General features: G+C 40.7%; 2 protein-coding genes and 1 non-coding gene across 3 annotated transcripts; 1 reads left to right on the top strand and 2 right to left on the bottom strand.

The window, feature by feature from the left end:
- The first annotated feature begins 860 nt into the window (after positions 1–860).
- LOC131259086 (ubiquitin carboxyl-terminal hydrolase 5) lies at positions 861–3781 on the top strand. The gene is made up of 3 exons (XM_058260504.1): positions 861–2112; positions 2178–3373; positions 3445–3781. Exons 1-3 carry the CDS (start codon positions 989–991, stop codon positions 3615–3617), a joined length of 2493 nt encoding a protein of 830 aa, XP_058116487.1. The 5' UTR covers positions 861–988; the 3' UTR covers positions 3618–3781.
- Positions 3782–4013: 232 nt separating this feature from the next.
- Positions 4014–4087, bottom strand: Trnan-guu (transfer RNA asparagine (anticodon GUU)). Its single transcript has one exon. It is a non-coding gene; the product is annotated as a tRNA-Asn (tRNA).
- A 3511-nt stretch (positions 4088–7598) lies between these two features.
- LOC131266666 (uncharacterized) lies at positions 7599–8715 on the bottom strand. The gene is made up of 3 exons (XM_058269271.1): positions 8602–8715; positions 8101–8364; positions 7599–7679 (listed from the first exon to the last, which is right to left on the bottom strand). The coding sequence occupies exons 1-3, from the start codon at positions 8713–8715 to the stop codon at positions 7599–7601; spliced, it is 459 nt and encodes a 152-aa protein (XP_058125254.1).
- Between the last annotated feature and the right edge of the window lie 12437 nt (positions 8716–21152).

Consider the following 21152-nt stretch of genomic DNA (forward strand, 5'->3'; position numbering starts at 1 on the left):
GAGCGATTAAGGTAGCTCTTTCCCTCGCGACCCAACACTACTCGAGTTAACAGACCTTCAACTTTCTCACCACTCGCTGTTCTTATTTCTCACCACTGTCCGTATACTGTATAACTCTATAATATAAACGCATTTGGAAAGCGGAATACACCAAGGTTACTATATATTCCAAACAGGTGGTGATATGTAGGTCATTTTTACAAATTGTGGATAAGAAAATTATCAAAAAAATGACCCAAATTATACTAGTTTGCTAACGGTTTTACAAAGATATTTTAAAAGTTACAATCATCAATATACTTGTACTATACAAATCGTTGACCACACAAATTCTTCCCCCATTCCCAATCTCCTAAACCCCATTCTTCATCCCATTCTTCTAAACTAATGTTAGCCTAAGCACGATCGAAAGATGAATCTTACAACTCGCAGAAAGTGATATCCATCACTCGGATTCTCATCAAATCATGGTTCCATCAGGCGGGATTGCCAATGAGAATAGATTTTGTTTTGTTCTAGTCTTTTACTGATTTTGGTGATACTGGCCCTAAAATGGAATGAAAGGTGATTTATATCTGATAGAAGTTTTTGGTAGATGTATAGAAATGATTAACTATAACAGGCAGACCAAATCACTATCAGCGTTATTTGCAGTCGGATCCATTGTGATGCTGACCAAAATTGCGGTGTCCTAACCTGCATAACTGTATATTAACCTTGTGTTGCACGTTTGTTTAAATATCACTTTTGACGTAACTGTCATAACAATGGCGGTGCAGAAATTAGCAATGCATCGACCTGTCTGTTACATCGATCTTGGGCTTTTAGTTCAATAGTTCAGTAAATGTCAAAAAGGCGGCTTTCCTGAAACTAGTGCAGCGTAAATTTTGCAGCAAAACAGCCACACCAAAAACCACGGCAAACCGTGTACATCGTTAAAGACTTTCAGCATCATCGCAATAGCACTGAGCTCAACATACGCTCGGCGATGGAAACGCTCCAAAAGTATCTGGGTCAGGTGAAGGTACCTTGTACCAACGACAACGTCTACAAGGAGGAATGTGTTTACTCGTTTGACAATCCGGAATCGGAAACCGGACTGTACGTTAGTTTGGCTAGCTTTCTTGGATTCGGCGAAGAGCATGTCCGCCAGTACGCAGAACGCACCGGGAATCGGGTGTTCGTGCACCTGAAGCGTGACAAAATCGAAATTACCGACCCGGAGGCGGCGGCCGGCGGCGGTGAGGGACCGGAGAAGAAGATCACCCGGCTAGCGATCGGTGTCGAGGGTGGCTACAATGCGGCAGATACCAAGAAGTACGACTACAAAGAGCACTACCAGGTGGTGGTGGTTGGCGATCCGACCGTGCGGCTCGACTACCCCAACGCGGAGCTGCCCCTGTTGGTCCAGAACGCGGTCGAAGCGATTCAGAAGGCCGAGGCGGCCTCGGTGAAGCGCGAGCGGGAACAGCTGGCCGGCACATGGGACGGCGAGATCCGGCAGGTGTCGCAGCACGCGCTCGATCTGCTGCAGCTGGATAATGGCAAGAAAATTCCACCGACCGGCTGGAAGTGCGAAAAGTGCGACCTCACCAGCAACCTCTGGCTGAACCTTACGGACGGTTCGATCATGTGCGGGCGGAAGTTTTTTGACGGCTCGGGTGGAAACGATCACGCCGTGAATCACTACAAGGAGACGAACTATCCACTGGCGGTGAAGCTGGGAACGATAACGGCCGACGGGAAGGGCGACGTGTACAGCTACAGCGAGGACGACATGGTGGAGGATCCGCATCTGGTGAAACATCTGGCACACTGGGGCATCAATGTGGGCCAGCTGGAGAAGACGGAGAAATCGATGATCGAGCTGGAGCTGGATCTGAACCAGCGGATCGGTGAGTGGGGCCTGCTTTGCGAGAGTGCGAGCCAGCTAAAGCCGATCGCCGGACCCGGGTATACTGGCATGAAGAATCTAGGTAACACCTGCTATCTGAACAGCGTCATGCAGGTTATGTTTACCATTCCCGACTTCGTGAGGCGATTCGTCGAAGGTTCGAAGGGAATATTCGATAATTTCCCCGCCGATCCGGCTAACGATTTCAACGTCCAGATGTAAGTTAAACGATTCCGATAAACCAGGCATTTGTTTTAAAGCTTTTTCCTTTTTCTTCCGTCAGGGCTAAACTTGGCACTGGATTGTGCAGCGGCCGGTACAGTGTGTTGTCGGAGAACAGCCTCGACACGTTGGACTCGTCCAGCGGTGGTATCGCACCGACCATGTTCAAGGCGTTGATCGGTCAGGGCCATCCGGATTTCTCCACCAAACAGCAGCAAGACGCGCAGGAGTTCTTCCTCCATCTGATCAGCACGCTTGAGAAGCACAGCCGGCACCAGGCGAATCCGGCCGATGCACTACGCTTTTGCATTGAAGATCGCGTCGAGTGCTGCTCGAGCGGCAAGGTGATGTACAATCGGCGGGACGAATGGTGCCTGCCGCTGCAAATTCCGCTCCAGAAGGCGACCAACCTGGACGAGGTGAAGCAGTACGAGGCGGAGCGTGACGCGGCCGAAAAGGAGGGTCGCCGGGTCGACCCAGACAGTCTGGTGCGGCCAAAGATTCCACTGTCCGCCTGTCTGGACACGTTCGCGCAGCCCGAGCTGGTCGAGCAGTTCTACAGTTCGGCCATCGGGGCCAAAACCACCGCCAAGAAGACGACCAAACTCGCCTCGATGCCGGACTATCTGATGTTGCATTTGAAAAAGTTCACCCTAAAGGAAGACTGGACCTCGGTCAAGCTGGACGTGGCGATCGATATCCCGGAGGTGCTCGATCTGGAGACGCTGCGTGGCACCGGAAAGCAACCGCACGAGGAAGAACTGCCCGACATTGCCGGACGTCCTCCCACGCCGCCTCCGATGGATCCGGAAGTGATGGCCCAGCTGCTCGGCATGGGCTTCCCGCCGGAAGCCTGCAAGCGAGCGATTTTCTTCACGAAAAACTCTGGCATTGAGCCCGCGACCCAGTGGATGATGGAGCACATTGCCGATGCGGACTTTGCGAGCCCGTTTGTGCCGCCCGGCACGGAAGGGAAGGCTGGTGGGGCCGCAGCCGCCTTCGTGCCCGATCCGGTCGGGTTGGAAATGCTCATGGGAATGGGTTTCACCGATCGGCAGGCGTCGAAGGCGCTCAAGGAGACGGGTAACAATACGGAGCGTGCAGTCGACTGGATCTTCTCGCACACGGACGAGCTGGACAGTATGGCGATCGACGATGCGACCTCCGACAGTGTCGCGACGGCGGCTGCCGCAGCAGCGACCGGTGGCGCGGCCTCCACAAGCAATCAGGGACCCACCTATCGTGACGGAACGGGCAGTGAGTAACGGAATCGGTTTGTGGGTTCAACTTGATTGAACTTTTATTTTCTCCACCTCCTTTCTTTTCAGAATATAAACTAGTTGCATTCATCTCCCACATGGGCACCTCGGCACAGGTGGGCCACTACGTTTGCCACATCTGCAAGGACGGCCAATGGGTGATCTTCAACGACAATAAGGTGGCGATCTCACAGAATCCACCCAAAGAGCTGGGCTACCTGTACCTCTACCAGCGGGTCTAAAGCGGCTTCGTTTTGCGAATGATGAGGACGGACTCACGGCCGTTTGCTATTGATTTTTCTAACTCTCTCTTTACGCTTTCGAACTGCGCGAGGGCAGTAGTGAACTGTGAAGTAAAAACTGCGATCACTCTTACGATTGGAATAATAAATACCCATTTAAAGGACACACTTCGTAACGATGAAGCATGAATTTAGATTTCGTTTGGTTGAACAGCAGCTTCATTTCATTTTAAAATCCCGTCATTCAGCATACCATGCTCATTGTCAGCATCTCAAATTGGCCACTCTGCTTAGGAACCAATATATCTTTGTACTATGAAATTTAGCTTTTGTTTTAAATGGGAAGACTCGTTTATGTGGTAGAGAAAAGAAAACAAAAAACGAAAAAAAGATCTCCGCCCCCGGGTGGACTCGAACCACCAACCTTTCGGTTAACAGCCGAACGCGCTAACCGATTGCGCCACGAAGGCGATTGAATATTGAGAGCTTATAACCCAAGCTGTTGTTTTCAGCAAATCACTTATACTCAGTTTTGAATTACTGAAGCGCGAAGATTAAAAATATACGGAGGAAAAGATATAACAACTAAAAAAATACAGAAATCATATAAAATGTTATAACAATTTTTTGATCCATTTTCTTCAATTGAGACTGTGAAATGGTTAAAATGTATATGGCTATAACCTCAATCTATACGAGATCATACGAGGTTTTTTATTAGTCGGGTATATTAGCCTTAAATTTCGATGTTTAAAAATTGTACTTCTTCTTGCTTACAATGAAACATGACAGACATTACTTGACCTGCTACCATTGTACAAGATACTCCTCTGATTGAATCAAATTTGCTGAACTGAGCTCACTAGGGTACTTTACGTCTTGTGCTGTTTCTAAATGAAAAATTTTAAATTTCACTTTCGTTGAGCTTTGCCGAGACATTCAAGATTTGCAAACAATTTAAAGGAACTGTCCCCCTCCCCCCTCCTCCCCCCAACTATGAAGGAAAAAAACCCCTTTTGAAACTGATGTAGGATTTTTTTTATTACAAAACGAAATTGAATCTTTAATTTTTAATAATAATGATGAAACTATTATTTAATTTCATTATTGTTTAATCAGTGAGATTTTATGTTTATTTTTTTATTTTAATATTCGCATTTTCGCTCCAAAAATGCATCAAGCTGCGACAGGAAGAATATCAAAGATGTCTTATTAAATGTTTGACTTACCCGCTATGGACCGATGGATCGATGGATCGATGGATTTTTATTTGTCTTTTCCAATTAAATGAGCAACAACTCCCGCTGGATAAAGTTTGCTAGTTTCATATATGCGTCGTTTATTTTGCATGGCGACAATAGTAGTAAACCGATACTGAAAACACTTCGTACGATTCGTATGCTTTGCTTTAGGAATTTATTTTTCGTGATCTTATTTTGCAATGTTTCATATTTGTTTTCTGGCTATTTTATCTCATATTCGTACTATCTGCTTTTTGGCCTCTTACATTTTACGTAGCGCTACATTAACACAAACAATGTTTTTTAAATTTTATTTGTTATGTTCGTTATCACGAATTTAATGAAATTCTATAGACCCTTTTCCTATCCATCGATGATGCTGTAGAAGATAGAAGCTATAATCAGTACTCCGTTTCTATCAAGCTTAAAACTTTGGCGTGAATTTCATTTTTTGATTTTAATTCAGAACATGTCGACCATTTTTCTAAAAATTGAATAACATTATTTTTTGTATGCTTTGTTTCTTTTAGGCGTTGCAGAAAAAGTGATGATCGCTTTTCAATTGAAGTTGAGCCTGTTGCCTTAAACTCCTTGATAATAATGCTATCAGCAATACGTTCATGGTTTTTCATCGCGTAGTAAAAGATATTGTGATCTAGCGAATCCTTTTGACTAAAATAGTCCATGCTTGTTTTTTTTTCCATGTACGAGAAGAAATCTTTCGTTGCTTGACCGTCGCTTGACAGTTTTACAGGACGGTTGACACAATAGAAAAAAGCGTTCCAATTGTTGTTTTCTTCATTAACTTTATCAACTTTAAACTTAAAACGCTCAATAAGGCATTTCCCTAAACCAAACCACCCCATTAGTATGGCGGTATGTAAAAGATTCCAACCCTTTGAATGCTTGTATTGAAGTAGTTCATTGTTGTCGTTTACTGTTTCGCAAATGGTACACCAAATGCTGTGCGACAAATTTGTGTTGTTTGCAAAAACTTCCAATATTTGGAACAAATCGATGCCCGTCGTTTTCAAGAAATTTGTAAGAGAAATGATTGCTTCTTTATCGAGCTTTTCAATAGCTAGGTTAGAGGTTTTGTTCACAAGAGGAATGTTATTCTTACTCGCATAGTAAGGGACGGTCTTGCCATTCGAGTCCTTTTGAGTTAAAATATTCCGTGGATCCTCGTTCGTCGAGTCTAACAAATAATTGAAGATATTCAACCTTGTTCGGACAATTTGCTCTTTCAACCGCCCCTCAAATGGAACCTCTTGAACGCAGTAAAAAAAGGAATTCCAGTTATGTTCCTTTACGTTTGTATCTAACGGTTTGAAATCATAACGTGCAATCAAACATTTCACCAAATTAAGCTGACCATGTTCAATGGCAAAATATAAAAGATTTCGTCCATTTACATCACCAACATCACTAATATCCACACTTCTTTTGAGAAGAAAATGGGAGGAGCTCTGACTATACTCTACTTTATGGGTCTTCACCATTCTTGTTATCAACTGATTGTTTACAGTAGTTTTGGTTTTATGAATCAAGTATTTTAACATCGATAAATTACTCGTATGTATTGCCCTTGCTATCAACAGATCCGTACCCACATCGATACCAGGAGTGTGTACGAGCTCAAATTGTGTTGGAAAATAAGGGAATAGATCTCCTTGAAATGAAATACACTCTTCGCATCCTTGTACATCGAAAACCGGTTGAAGTTGATCTTCTTGCAAACACGAAACATTGTGCTTCTCACAGTATTTACAAAAAGCATCTCTAAACATGTCTTTACGACTTTGCATTAACGCAACTAACATCAATAACTCATCTTTAAAATCCATCCTGTCCGGCAAAGGGAATTTATGTCGTATATGCAAGAGCTGAAGAACATTGACTGCACGATGCTCGAGTGCTAACTCTATGAGACGAGGTGCTTTTGATCCTATGAATTGAAGTTCATTTGGATATTTGACGAGACATTGAAGCATCAGCGAATCATTAATGGCACAAAACTCCAGAAAAGGTACGCTTCTGACGTCAGAAAGTGTTTCTGACTTAAGCCTTGGAAACATACCTATATCAATCTTCAAATTTAAATCAAGCCTTTTTTCATTGACTAGATCCTGTGTCAGCTTATCGAACAGACGTTTCAAAAAAAATGCCCTACGGTTTCGTCCCACGGTTTTAACAGGTGGATCGAGCAAATTGTATTCACATTCCAATGCTTGTTGAATCCTTTGCGTAGCATTGTTATTAAGCTGATTTAGTGCATATTCTATCGGCGTCCAATTAAAATATGTATCTTTTATATCCAAGTCACTTTCCTGAGTTCGATCCAATAAAGCCCCGAGGGTACCGTTCCAATCCAACATTAGAATCGAAATATTAAACAAGGCCAATTGTAATGGAGTTCTTCCCCAATCATCGGTATCTTTAATCAAGTTTGGGTTATCATTGAGCAAATTTTCCACGTTTGCTTCCAAATTATCAATTACCGCCTTGTGCAGATCTTTTTTCTCGCAAATCAATTGATCTAAAAACCTTTCAATTAATGCAGTTTCGTTTCCCTGGTGGACGTGACATTTCAGGAAGTTTTTAACACCATCTTTCTCCATATTGGAGCGGAACCAAATTGCTGCAAAATAATCTGCAAAGATTCGATGCATGAAAATTGGGACGTTATCCACAATCCTATCGACAACACCGGTATTTGCTGCCGCGTTTTCCAATTTTTTCATGTATTCGATTGCTTCGCGGTGTTGTTGATCTGATAATAGCTTTTTAACTTTACTTTCATTGAAGACTGCGTACAAAGCTAGAACAGAATGTTTCATTTTTATGTCGTTATATCTAATATCCACGTTGTCTATGGTATGTGTTGAGTCAATACAAGCCCCAGATTTTTTTTCATCATCGAAAAGCTTTTCCTTGATAAAATGTTCTATAATACTAATAGAAGTTAACTCTTTTCCTAAAACGCCATATATTTTCTCTAATTTCGTATCGAGTTGTTCTGAAGAGCCGTAGGATGTTTCTTTTAAACTTAAATGTTTTTTAATTAAAGGCAACAAAAATTTGACTGACAACGAAACAAAAAACGGATTATTGATGTTGTGTGATGCAAGTAAGTACAGTAACACTAATTGCACAATATCAAAATTAATTTGCATTGTTTGACTCCATAATTGGCTACCAGTTGAATCAACCTTTTGCGTATATATCAATATTTCTAATACGTTAAATGGTTTCAACCTATAAAACCCACAATCACCCAACTTCTCTTCAATTTTTTGTCTAAATCCATATGGACGACTAGCAACATAAGTTTTACAAACTCCTGCAATGTTTTTAAGAGTTTCTAACAGCTTTAGTACCACGCCTGTGTAATTCGGAGTAATCTCATCAAATCCGTCCATCATAACAATGAGTTTTTGATTGTTGAATTTTTTTTCAAATATTCTAAGTAGTACTAAGTGCTTCGGGTTAAATGACTCCAATGACTGTAAGTTGTTTTCATCCAGACGAATATTTCCATCACAGAGAAATAGCTGTTCTGAAATTTCCCCAGCAATTTTCCGCTCCTGATTTAAATCCGCTCCATTGTGTTTATTATTCACAAAGAAACTCAAATGAGTCAACCGATAAAACAGTCTTATTGCGTCAAGCTCATCCATGTTTGGACATTTATCTTTCAATAGTTTAAAATCTGTGGCAAAATTTGTGCAATTAAATTTTACAATCCAGCAATCTCTGTACTCTTCCATTAATTGAAGTTGCCTAGCTAGCCATTTTAAATAGCAAGATTTCCCTGACCCGGCTTCATTAAAAATTATATGAACTTTCTTTTTCATATTAAAATTAATGCCTGGAATACCTACTGCATCACTGACGGAGTGTTGATCACTTTCACGCGCTTTTTCTATCAGTGCATGCAAGACTTGAATATACCCTAAAAAAGGAAGTTTTAACCTTAATGCATCAAGACCAGCTTTTCTAATCCCTGAATACATGTCCTTCGCTAGCTCCTCTCTCTGTAGGGCAATAATTTTGTGTATATCCCAGCCAGTTTCTTGTTCCATCTTGAATAGTTCCAATTTGCGCTGCATATAGTGCTCCATGTTATTATACTCTTCAGCTACAATGTTCTGTTTTACCACTGATTCATTAGGAAGTTCAACAACATCCAAAACGAAATTCACGTCATCTTCAGCACGGAAAATATCGTCATAAGAAGCATTTGCTCCGTAGAAAGTTTGGATTGCGATTCTATTCCCTATTTTAGTTTTGCTTTCGTCGGTCAAATGTTTGAGTGAAAGTGGTTGTTCGGGTTTTGTAGACTTAAATGACTGTTCAATTGTTAATATTATCTTTATGGGTGTGTGGGTGGTTTCCCATTTTGATAATTTATGAATTTTAGCAGCTGACTTTGCGTAATTAATCACTAAAATTAGGGGAAAGTTTTGCACACAGAATACATTTTCTACTTTTGCATCATCATTTTGCATTTTTTTATATGATTCTAAATCTAAAAATAAAAAGTTAAGTTTATTATGATTATCTCTCAATAATTGTAAAATCTGAAGCACTAACCATGGAGGATAGTTGCATTGCTTTATACTTATTTTGTTGCAACCAACTACGTCCTTTTTCGTCAGAAGCTCCTTAAGTTCTCCATATAAAATCCTTTTTTTCAATTCGTCAGTGCAGCATTGAAGATCTGAGCTTTGCAGCGTTTTGCAGTACTCATTTGATATGCCTTCTAAACGCAAGAAATCGATTTGTGATTCGAACTTTTTGAAAAACTCTTTTATGTCAATCAATTTCAAAGATTTACTTTTTTTATCTTTCAACCAATCTAATATCCAGTTTGAAAGCTGATCACAAGCCATGTTTGATGCAATTGTTCCTTGTATTTCACGGAATAAAAGTTTAGCGTCGCTACTTTCGAGCATATCCGTTATAACTTCAGGTATTTCATGCTCGTATTTCGTATTAGAAACAATGATGAATGATGCTAAAAAAGCCTCTATTTGTTTGTCGTTTATTTCTATCGGAGGAACAGGTCGTTTTAGATTGTGTGATGTTGGCACTTTTGGTATATTAAATTTAATACCGAATTTTCTTATATCTTCCCAAATGTCATACTCTGATTCTTTTCGCATGAGGCATCTACACTCCTTCTCAAACCTAGTTTTGAATCCTGGATACGCGTCAAAACTTTTTTCATTGATGTTGTAAAATTGATCGCTTCTTATGTTTGAAGCAAGCTTTTCAATAAAAGGGCGATATTTTTTGAATAATTTTGAACTGTCAGTCAAATTAACCGTTTTTTTGTTCACAATGTGTTCTGCCAACTGCTTTATGAGTTTCACGAAATCGGAATTATCTCTAATTAGCTGATTAAATTTCATATTTTTTACATCGATTCTACGTGCTTCTCCAGTTATGGATTTGAAAATTGACTCAAATGCATTTGTTAGAAATATATATGTTTCCATAATTTGTTTAAGACTTTCGCTTAGTTCAGCGTTCGTACAAAGAACAAACACATCCGATGTGTTCCTCTTTGGCAGGCTAAGGAATGAATTGAAATACTTACAAATGGAAAACGGGTCCCTCTCATTGGTCGATTTAAGATCCTTCATTGTGATGGTGGTGTTTTCTTGTTTGTGCTTTGCCTGAATAAAAAGGTTGCTGATGTTTTCGCCATCATTGAGACAGAAAATGACGTCATCAAATTTTCCGCTTTCGGGATCCTCGCTGTTAATGGTGCAATCAAAATTTACGTCGTCTCTCGTAAGTTTAGCTGCATAGCAAACCGTTAATACCAGTAGTCTCAGCTGGTACATTATACCGTGAAGGGAGGATTTCAGTCCATGACTCTTTTGATCAGTATGTTCTGCATCCGGTGCAGTTATAGAATTTGCAGCGGGATCAACCAAAGTTCTGTTATCTTGCCTTCTGAGAGGTAGATGAGACATCTGCAAATGGTATTAAAAAGACTTCATTAGTAGAATGTTATATAAACATTACATGGATATAGATTTTCTATATTTTTTTCTCACACACTCTGAATAAGATTTTAAGCTGCAGTACGAAACGATTGATTTTCTATGTAATTTTTTATTCCTAATTTCAACTCTGTACTTTCTTTTGTTTGACCTTCAAGATCACTGGAATAAAAACAGAAATCATTCACTTTGTTATGATTAGAGCTGTTAAGAATCTCAAACAACATCTATGTAACGTATAGTTAATTTTATAGTAAAACATGTAAAAACCGATATGAATATACTGATAGCATCTTTTGAAAGAGGTTCATAACTTACCGTAATAATCCGTACGACCGAAGATCTATCGATCGAAGTTCAGTCCAGATGGAGACCGTCAGATAGAGCTAGATTCAAATGATTCACGTGGGAAAAGTTTCACTATGTAAAAAAAGAAGAAATATCAAATAATAAGAGGTGAGAATATATTAAAAGCGACAGTAAGGAACTAGCCGACCGCAGCAAAGTTCGATTGTTTAACATTCATTAATTCTGCATTCTAACATTCAGATTCATTCATTAATTGCAAAGACCGTTAAAGTTGAATCTGAATCCGAAATACTACATTCTAGTTCATATCCCGCACATCTACCACTATCTACCCCGTTAACTAACATAATTTTACAGGGTTTGACAGGCCAACATACAACTGGGGCAACGTTCCTTCTAAATCGCACCTTCTTTCAAAACAATAACAAAATTGAAGTTCTAACGTCAACTGGGTTATCGATCAGCATCACGCTGTAACTTGACACGGAGGGCGTAACCGATCAGTGTCAAAAAGGAACTTGTCAATGAAATGAGCGTTCTAGACACGGCAGAAAATCATCACGCTTCTGATGTTTCATATTGTTGTACTTTTTTCATTGGAGTTTACCGCTGTAAATATTTTAAAAATCGCGCGCTTTTTTGTACGTATGTGAAACCAGACGTACAAAAATGCTCGACGTCGGGCCGCCACCCTGTTTGTCCCAACTGGCACACTCTACGGTCAGCCGAGGCTGCATCGCGGGAGGCTCGACATCGGTCGGCCAATTCTTTTGCGCAAGGACTTATCGAAAGCACAAGTGCTATTTGCCGTTAAAGCTGCAGAATAAAATGAAGCTATACCCCATCTACCGGCCAAAAACCTTGCGGTACAGGGTAGTGGTGACGCGGGTAGCGCACAACAGGTGGTTTAGCCGGTAAAAATACGGTATTCGGAGTCGCGTCCGTATCTTTCAAAGATTACAAAGACCATCGACTCATTAACGAGCTGGTCAGCAAATTGCCTCAAAACAAGCATGTAAAATGGATCAGAATGCCGGACGAGTTAGATGAAAGTAGAGAGATGACTACACTTTAGCGACTGACTAGCAAACATACTAGCAAGCAAAAGAAAAACAGCAACCAAGAATGCCCAAACGGTAACGGCAGTCACAATATTTTAAATTGGGACCAATTTAAAAACAAAACGCCTCCAGAACGATACGAAATTGTAAAAACGGAGAAACTTTTTGCAAATTGTCTCCAATCCAACTGACACAACCAAAATACATGTTGGTTTGCCAAAGAATGCGGTATCAATGGGTGCCAAAAGAAACATCATCGTATGATACATCTCACGATCGAAGGGCTGACAAACTACAACCTCACCGGCCGGAGCCCAACATACGTATACGTTTACATCCATAAGTATGATAGAGATTTGAGTAACATACGACATCATCCGCTTACATCGTAGCTTAGGGGAAGGTTTCCTACAGGGGAAGGTTTGATTCAGAAATTTCAAAGAAATAAACGAGAACAAAATTCATTATCTGAACCAGCAAAAAAAAAGAAAAATGACCGTAGAACCGTACCACAAACTATCTTAAAAAGTCACATTCTCCCGAGAAGGGAAAAGAAAGGATAGAGTAAACAATTCATGCTACGTGGTTGCTGTACAGCTCTACAAATGTACAGCTGGACCACGCAACTCATCTTGTCGCGGAAAACCAGCCCCGGTGGAAAATCATCATTCTCTCTCGTTCTGTTGGTATCAATTGCCAACTAGAGAGAACGAAAAAGCATGCTGGTTTTGCCACCAGGGAGGTCACTGGAATGTCGCACGGCCGTGTAGACGTGCGGTAACACGTGTTTTCACAGTGTTGAGATTAAGAATTAAACGCCTTAAAAGAATGACACACAACCTCGACTTCTACATGGGCTAACACCCCTTTTGTTCACCAGTTGAAATATAACTTACCAGGTTCTTCACAATCCGTATGATGATGGAACAAAATAGCTTCAAAAAGAACTGCTTTTCAATACTTCACTTCTCTGAAAATAAAATAAAAAACAGACAGCACAAGATAAGAACGGGCCGTTTAACATTTCCGTAACTTCTTGAAATCGGCTTGAAATCCGATTTTTACCTAAATTATCCTCTTCACAAACAAAATATATTTACAGTACTGACAATGTTTCCATCAGCTTATACTCTGCGGTTAGCAAACGATTGGGGCGACATTTACTGAACTCAACCTCACTCAGTGAATCGTGGAATTCAAAAGAGCTACGAGTGTAAGGACACGGCGAGGCATAGCACGCGTCCACCGATAAGGTTTATCTTGCGAGGATAAATAATTCTTCGCTTAGAGAGATAACAGCTGAAGTCTTTGGTAAAACGGCGAGTATCAAGTTTGCAAGAAAGTCGCTATTTTTTTTATTTCACGTACAGGAAAGGCTATAGGTGAATCAGCATTTCGATCATGATAGATGCCCATGAATCCATTAATGTGACCTATTTCCAGCCTTTACATTTCTTTCTGGGAATTCGGAAACTCTGTTGAATAATGTTTCCACCCGCAGTGAACGTTTATGCACGGCCGATGTTGTCAATAAAGATCGAATGGTAAGAGAAAGAAGCAGCATGCATGAGATCAATCGCATAAGGCTTTACTATTTTTTCTCCACCCAAAATATGTATTTCACACAGATTCAAACTTTTTCAAAAGCACCAAATCCTTGGCGTGATATGTATGAAAATCAACAGTTCGATTCGATCGAAGTCCGTGCTGAGGCTGACTCACTTCTAATCGCATATCTACACGGCCGTGTGGAAATACACCGGATATGAGTAATCCTAGCCGGCCATTTTGTATGTCAAAAATGTCGCGCAAGCACGATGCGGCCCCGGCTCGCTGCGTTGGACGTTCTGACCAACGTTTCCGTCGCGACTTTCTGCGACATTACAAAAAGACCGTTATTCGTACGTAAAAATGGTCATTGTCGTGTTTTGTTCGACGCGAAAGACACTTAATGTGGTTAATAAATTTACTGGGCGCCGCCTCGTGCTTCAGCGACATATTTGACATACAAAATGGCCGACTCTGGCTTCGACTTCGACTTCTACGTCGGCTAACACCCTTTTTGTTCACCAGTAGAAATATAACTTACCGGGGACTTCACAATCCGTATGATGATGGAACAAAATAGCTTCAAAAAGAACTGCTTTTCAATACTTCACTTCTCTGAAAATAAAATAAAAACCAGACAGCACAAGATAAGAACGGGCCGTTTAACATTTCCGTAACTTCTTAAAATCCGATTTTTACCTAAATTATCTTCTTCACAAACAAACTATATTCACAGTACTGACAATGTTTCCATCAGCTTATACTCTGCGGTTAGCAAACGATTGGGGCGACATTTACTGAACTCAACCTCACTCAGTGAATCGTGGAATTCAAAAGAGCTACGAGTGTAAGGACCCGGCCAGGCCAAGCACGCATCCACCGATAAGGTTTATCTTGCGAGGATAAATAATTCTTCGCTTATAGAGATAACAGCTGAAGTCTTTGGTAAAACGGCGGGTATCAAGTTCGCAAGCATGTTGCCAATTTTTATTTCCCAAAAAGTATTCCCAACTTATCAAGACTACGAATATCTACTATGGATAGACCTTATGCTCAGACTTGGTCGCAACTCAATATTTTACCAAATCAGGTTTTACTCTGGTCATCGTGTTAAACGTGCCTTCAGCATCATAAAAGGATTGGCCATCGGCAAAATGCTCTGGAAGGATTCACCAAATCTTACACGCGTTATGTTACACACGAAATTGCTCGGTGTTCGCAGGAAAAGGTTCGTTGAATCCACTGGAAGCCAGTTGTAGGAAATGTTTGGTATATCCTATAATAATTATAAATGATTATTATAATTATAAATGAAGAGTACGTGCTTCATAAGGCACGCTGTGCGGCGCTGATACAATGTTTGGAGATAAGACAGCGGATGTGGCAAACAACATGGGCAAAACGTGCACAAATTTTTTCCATTTCTAGCTATTAGAAAAAGTGTTCCATTAAGAAGAAAAAAAGTAGTATTTGCTTCAGCAGCAGGTCACGCAAACGATGTTTTTAAAAGTTTGAATCATATACGACCATAGTTAAACATTTGGAAAATTAGTTCAAAGTTTACTCGTTTTGAAATACCAACCACCACTCAATCAAAGTGGGTGCTGGTTCAGGGCACTTTCTCTTCTTGATTTGCGGACCGTTTTATCACCATCAAACCACCAGCGAACAGATAATTGATAAAGGAACGGGCGGACTTTGCACCAACAGGAAACGAAATGTACGTGGAAAGCTGCTCCGAAGGTACTCGAAAATTTAAACTGTTACTAAGAAGACCTTGTATCAAAAATGAGATTACTGAAAGAGACATGTCATCACCCACATCACGAACAACTGTGAAGCGTGTGATAAGATTAATTTGTAGGATAATTCTATTCAACAGATATTTTTCATTGCAATAATTTGGGTGGTTTGCAAATGAAAATCAAAGAGATAAAACTATACCATGTCAAATAATGCATCCTTCAATCTATTAAAATCCAACAATTAATGGTGGCAAAAGAAAACTGAACCCAAAGCCTTTCCCGTCGCCCTTTGCCCATTTTTCACCTTTTCTTCGGCAGCTTAATTACGGCTCAGCATAACTCAGCAATTTCGTTTCTAACGTCCCATAAGCCTTACGTCGATCGTGACACCGTGCGCCGAGATCGATCGATGATACGACATCATAAATTCGAAAGCATCTGGCTCGAATTTTCTATCATGTTTTCGTTGTCGTTACCGAACAGTTTTTGGTGCTATATCTAAAAAGGTGCGAAAGCACGTACATGAAAAGCCGTAGGAGAATCAGCTTTTCAATGATGTTGGATGCCAACGAATTCCGTGTGAATTATTTTAAATCATTACATTGCTTTCCGGGAATTCGGAAACTCTGTTGAATAATATTTCCGCCCGCAGGGTACGTTTATGAACGGCCGAAGAGAAAGAAGCAGCATGTATGAGACCAATCGCATAAGGCTTTACTATTTTTTCTCCACCCAAAATATGTATTCGTTTTTGTTTTTCATACATATTGGGCTTCGTTTTCAAATCACAGATTCAAACTTTTTCAAAAGCACCAAATCCTTGACGTGATATGTATGAAAATCAACAGTTCGATTCGATCGAAGTCCGTGCTGAGGCTGACTCATTTCTAATCGCATATCTACACGGCCGTGTGGAAATACACCGGATATGAGTAATCCTAGCCGGCCATTTTGTATGTCAAAAATGTCGCGCAAGCACGATGCGGCCCCGGCTCGCTGCGTTGGACGTTCTGACCAACGTTTCCGTCGCGACTTTCTGCGACATTACAAAAAGACCGTTATTCGTATGTAAAAATGGTCATTGTCGTGTTTTGTTCGACGCGAAAGACACTTAATGTGGTTAATAAATTTACTGGGCCCCGCCTCGTGCTTCAGCGACATATTTGACATACAAGATGGCCGACTCTGGCTTCGACTTCGACTTCTACGTCGGCTAACACCCTTTTTGTTCTCCAGTAGAAATATAACTTACCGGGGACTTCACAATCCGTATGATGATGGAACAAAATAGCTTCAAAAAGAACTGCTTTTCAATACTTCACTTCTCTGAAAATAAAATAAAAACCAGACAGCACAAGATAAGAACGGGCCGTTTAACATTTCCGTAACTTCTTAAAATCCGATTTTTACCTAAATTATCTTCTTCACAAACAAACTATATTCACAGTATTGACAATGTTTCCATCAGCTTATACTCTGCGGTTAGCAAACGATTGGGGCGACATTTACTGAACTCAACCTCACTCAGTGAATCGTGGAATTCAAAAGAGCTACGAGTGTAAGGACCCGGCCAGGCCAAGCACGCATCCACCGATAAGGTTTATCTTGCGAGGATAAATAATTCTTCGCTTAGAGAGATAACAGCTGAAGTCTTTGGTAAAACGGCGAGTATCAAGTTTGCAAAAAAGTCGCTATTTTTTTTATTTCACGTACAGGAAAGGCTATAGGTGAATCAGCATTTCGATCATGATAGATGCCCATGAATCCAAGAATGTGACCTATTTCCAGCCTTTACATTTCTTTCTGGGAATTCGGAAACTCTGTTGAATAATGTTTCCACCCGCAGTAAACGTTTATGCACGGCCGATGTTGTCAATAAAGATCGAATGGTAAGAGAAAGAAGCAGCATGCATGAGATCAATCGCATAAGGCTTTACTATTTTTTCTCCACCCAAAATATGTATTTCACACAGATTCAAACTTTTTCAAAAGCACCAAATCCTTGGCGTGATATGTATGAAAATCAACAGTTCGATTCGATCGAAGTCCGTGCTGAGGCTGACTCACTTCTAATCGCATATCTACACGGCCGTGTGGAAATACACCGGATATGAGTAATCCTAGCCGGCCATTTTGTATGTCAAAAATGTCGCGCAAGCACGATGCGGCCCCGGCTCGCTGCGTTGGACGTTCTGACCAACGTTTCCGTCGCGACTTTCTGCGACATTACAAAAAGACCGTTATTCGTACGTAAAAATGGTCATTGTCGTGTTTTGTTCGACGCGAAAGACACTTAATGTGGTTAATAAATTTACTGGGCGCCGCCTCGTGCTTCAGCGACATATTTGACATACAAAATGGCCGACTCTGGCTTCGACTTCGACTTCTACGTCGGCTAACACCCTTTTTGTTCACCAGTAGAAATATAACTTACCGGGGACTTCACAATCCGTATGATGATGGAACAAAATAGCTTCAAAAAGAACTGCTTTTCAATACTTCACTTCTCTGAAAATAAAATAAAAACCAGACAGCACAAGATAAGAACGGGCCGTTTAACATTTCCGTAACTTCTTAAAATCCGATTTTTACCTAAATTATCTTCTTCACAAACAAACTATATTCACAGTACTGACAATGTTTCCATCAGCTTATACTCTGCGGTTAGCAAACGATTGGGGCGACATTTACTGAACTCAACCTCACTCAGTGAATCGTGGAATTCAAAAGAGCTACGAGTGTAAGGACCCGGCCAGGCCAAGCACGCATCCACCGATAAGGTTTATCTTGCGAGGATAAATAATTCTTCGCTTAGAGAGATAACAGCTGAAGTCTTTGGTAAAACGGCGGGTATCAAGTTCGCAAGCATGTTGCCAATTTTTATTTCCCAAAAAGTATTCCCAACTTATCAAGACTACGAATATCTACTATGGATAGACCTTATGCTCAGACTTGGTCGCAACTCAATATTTTACCAAATCAGGTTTTACTCTGGTCATCGTATTAAACGTGCCTTCAGCATCATAAAAGGATTGGCCATCGGCAAAATGCTCTGGAAGGATTCACCAAATCTTACACGCGTTATGTTACACACGAAATTGCTCGGTGTTCGCAGGAAAAGGTTCGTTGAATCCACTGAAAGCCAGTTGTAGGAAATGTTTGGTATATCCTATAATAATTATAAATGATTATTATAATTATAAATGAAGAGTACATGCTTCATAAGGCACGCTGTGCGGCGCTGATACAATGTTTGGAGATAAGACAGCGGATGTGGCAAACAACATGGGCAAAACGTGCACAAATTTTTTCCATTTCTAGCTATTAGAAAAAGTGTTCCATTAAGAAGAAAAAAAGTAGTATTTGCTTCAGCAGCAGGTCACGCAAACGATGTTTTTAAAAGTTTGAATCATATACGACCATAGTTAAACATTTGGAAAATTAGTTCAAAGTTTACTCGTTTTGAAATACCAACCACCACTCAATCAAAGTGGGTGCTGGTTCAGGGCACTTTCTCTTCTTGATTTGCGGACCGTTTTATCACCATCAAACCACCAGCGAACAGATAATTGATAAAGGAACGGGCGGACTTTGCACCAACAGGAAACGAAATGTACGTGGAAAGCTGCTCCGAAGGTACTCGAAAATTTAAACTGTTACTAAGAAGACCTTGTATCAAAAATGAGATTACTGAAAGAGACATGTCATCACCCACATCACGAACAACTGTGAAGCGTGTGATAAGATTAATTTGTAGGATAATTCTATTCAACAGATATTTTTCATTGCAATAATTTGGGTGGTTTGCAAATGAAAATCAAAGAGATAAAACTATACCATGTCAAATAATGCATCCTTCAATCTATTAAAATCCAACAATTAATGGTGGCAAAAGAAAACTGAACCCAAAGCCTTTCCCGTCGCCCTTTGCCCATTTTTCACCTTTTCTTCGGCAGCTTAATTACGGCTCAGCATAACTCAGCAATTTCGTTTCTAACGTCCCATAAGCCTTACGTCGATCGTGACACCGTGCGCCGAGATCGATCGATGATACGACATCATAAATTCGAAAGCATCTGGCTCGAATTTTCTATCATGTTTTCGTTGTCGTTACCGAACAGTTTTTGGTGCTATATCTAAAAAGGTGCGAAAGCACGTACATGAAAAGCCGTAGGAGAATCAGCTTTTCAATGATGTTGGATGCCAACGAATTCCGTGTGAATTATTTTAAATCATTACATTGCTTTCCGGGAATTCGGAAACTCTGTTGAATAATATTTCCGCCCGCAGGGTACGTTTATGAACGGCCGAAGAGAAAGAAGCAGCATGTATGAGACCAATCGCATAAGGCTTTACTATTTTTTCTCCACCCAAAATATGTATTCGTTTTTGTTTTTCATACATATTGGGCTTCGTTTTCAAATCACAGATTCAAACTTTTTCAAAAGCACCAAATCCTTGACGTGATATGTATGAAAATCAACAGTTCGATTCGATCGAAGTCCGTGCTGAGGCTGACTCACTTCTAATCGCATATCTACACGGCCGTGTGGAAATACACCGGATATGAGTAATCCTAGCCGGCCATTTTGTATGTCAAAAATGTCGCGCAAGCACGATGCGGCCCCGGCTCGCTGCGTTGGACGTTCTGACCAACGTTTCCGTCGCGACTTTCTGCGACATTACAAAAAGACCGTTATTCGTATGTAAAAATGGTCATTGTCGTGTTTTGTTCGACGCGAAAGACACTTAATGTGGTTAATAAATTTACTGGGCGCCGCCTCGTGCTTCAGCGACATATTTGACATACAAGATGGCCGACTCTGGCTTCGACTTCGACTTCTACGTCGGCTAACACCCTTTTTGTTCACCAGTAGAAATATAACTTACCGGGGACTTCACAATCCGTATGATGATGGAACAAAATAGCTTCAAAAAGAACTGCTTTTCAATACTTCACTTCTCTGAAAATAAAATAAAAACCAGACAGCACAAGATAAGAACGGGCCGTTTAACATTTCCGTAACTTCTTAAAATCCGATTTTTACCTAAATTATCTTCTTCACAAACAAACTATATTCACAGTACTGACAATGTTTCCATCAGCTTATACTCTGCGGTTAGCAAACGATTGGGGCGACATTTACTGAACTCAACCTCACTCAGTGAATCGTGGAATTCAAAAGAGCTACGAGTGTAAGGACCCGGCCAGGCCAAGCACGCATCCACCGATAAGGTTTATCTTGCGAGGATAAATAATTCTTCGCTTAGAGAGATAACAGCTGAAGTCTTTGGTAAAACGGCGGGTATCAAGTTCGCAAGCATGTTGCCAATTTTTATTTCCCAAAAAGTATTCCCAACTTATCAAGACTACGAATATCTACTATGGATAGACCTTATGCTCAGACTTGGTCGCAACTCAATATTTTACCAAATCAGGTTTTACTCTGGTCATCGTGTTAAACGTGCCTTCAGCATCATAAAAGGATTGGCCATCGGCAAAATGCTCTGGAAGGATTCACCAAATCTTACACGCGTTATGTTAAATTGCTCGGTGTTCGCAGGAAAAGGTTGGGTGGATCCACTGAAAGTCAGTATTCTAAAAAATGCTTGA

Source organism: Anopheles coustani, chromosome 3 (genome assembly GCF_943734705.1).
Source record: "Anopheles coustani chromosome 3, idAnoCousDA_361_x.2, whole genome shotgun sequence".
NCBI classification, from domain to species: domain Eukaryota; kingdom Metazoa; phylum Arthropoda; class Insecta; order Diptera; family Culicidae; genus Anopheles; species Anopheles coustani.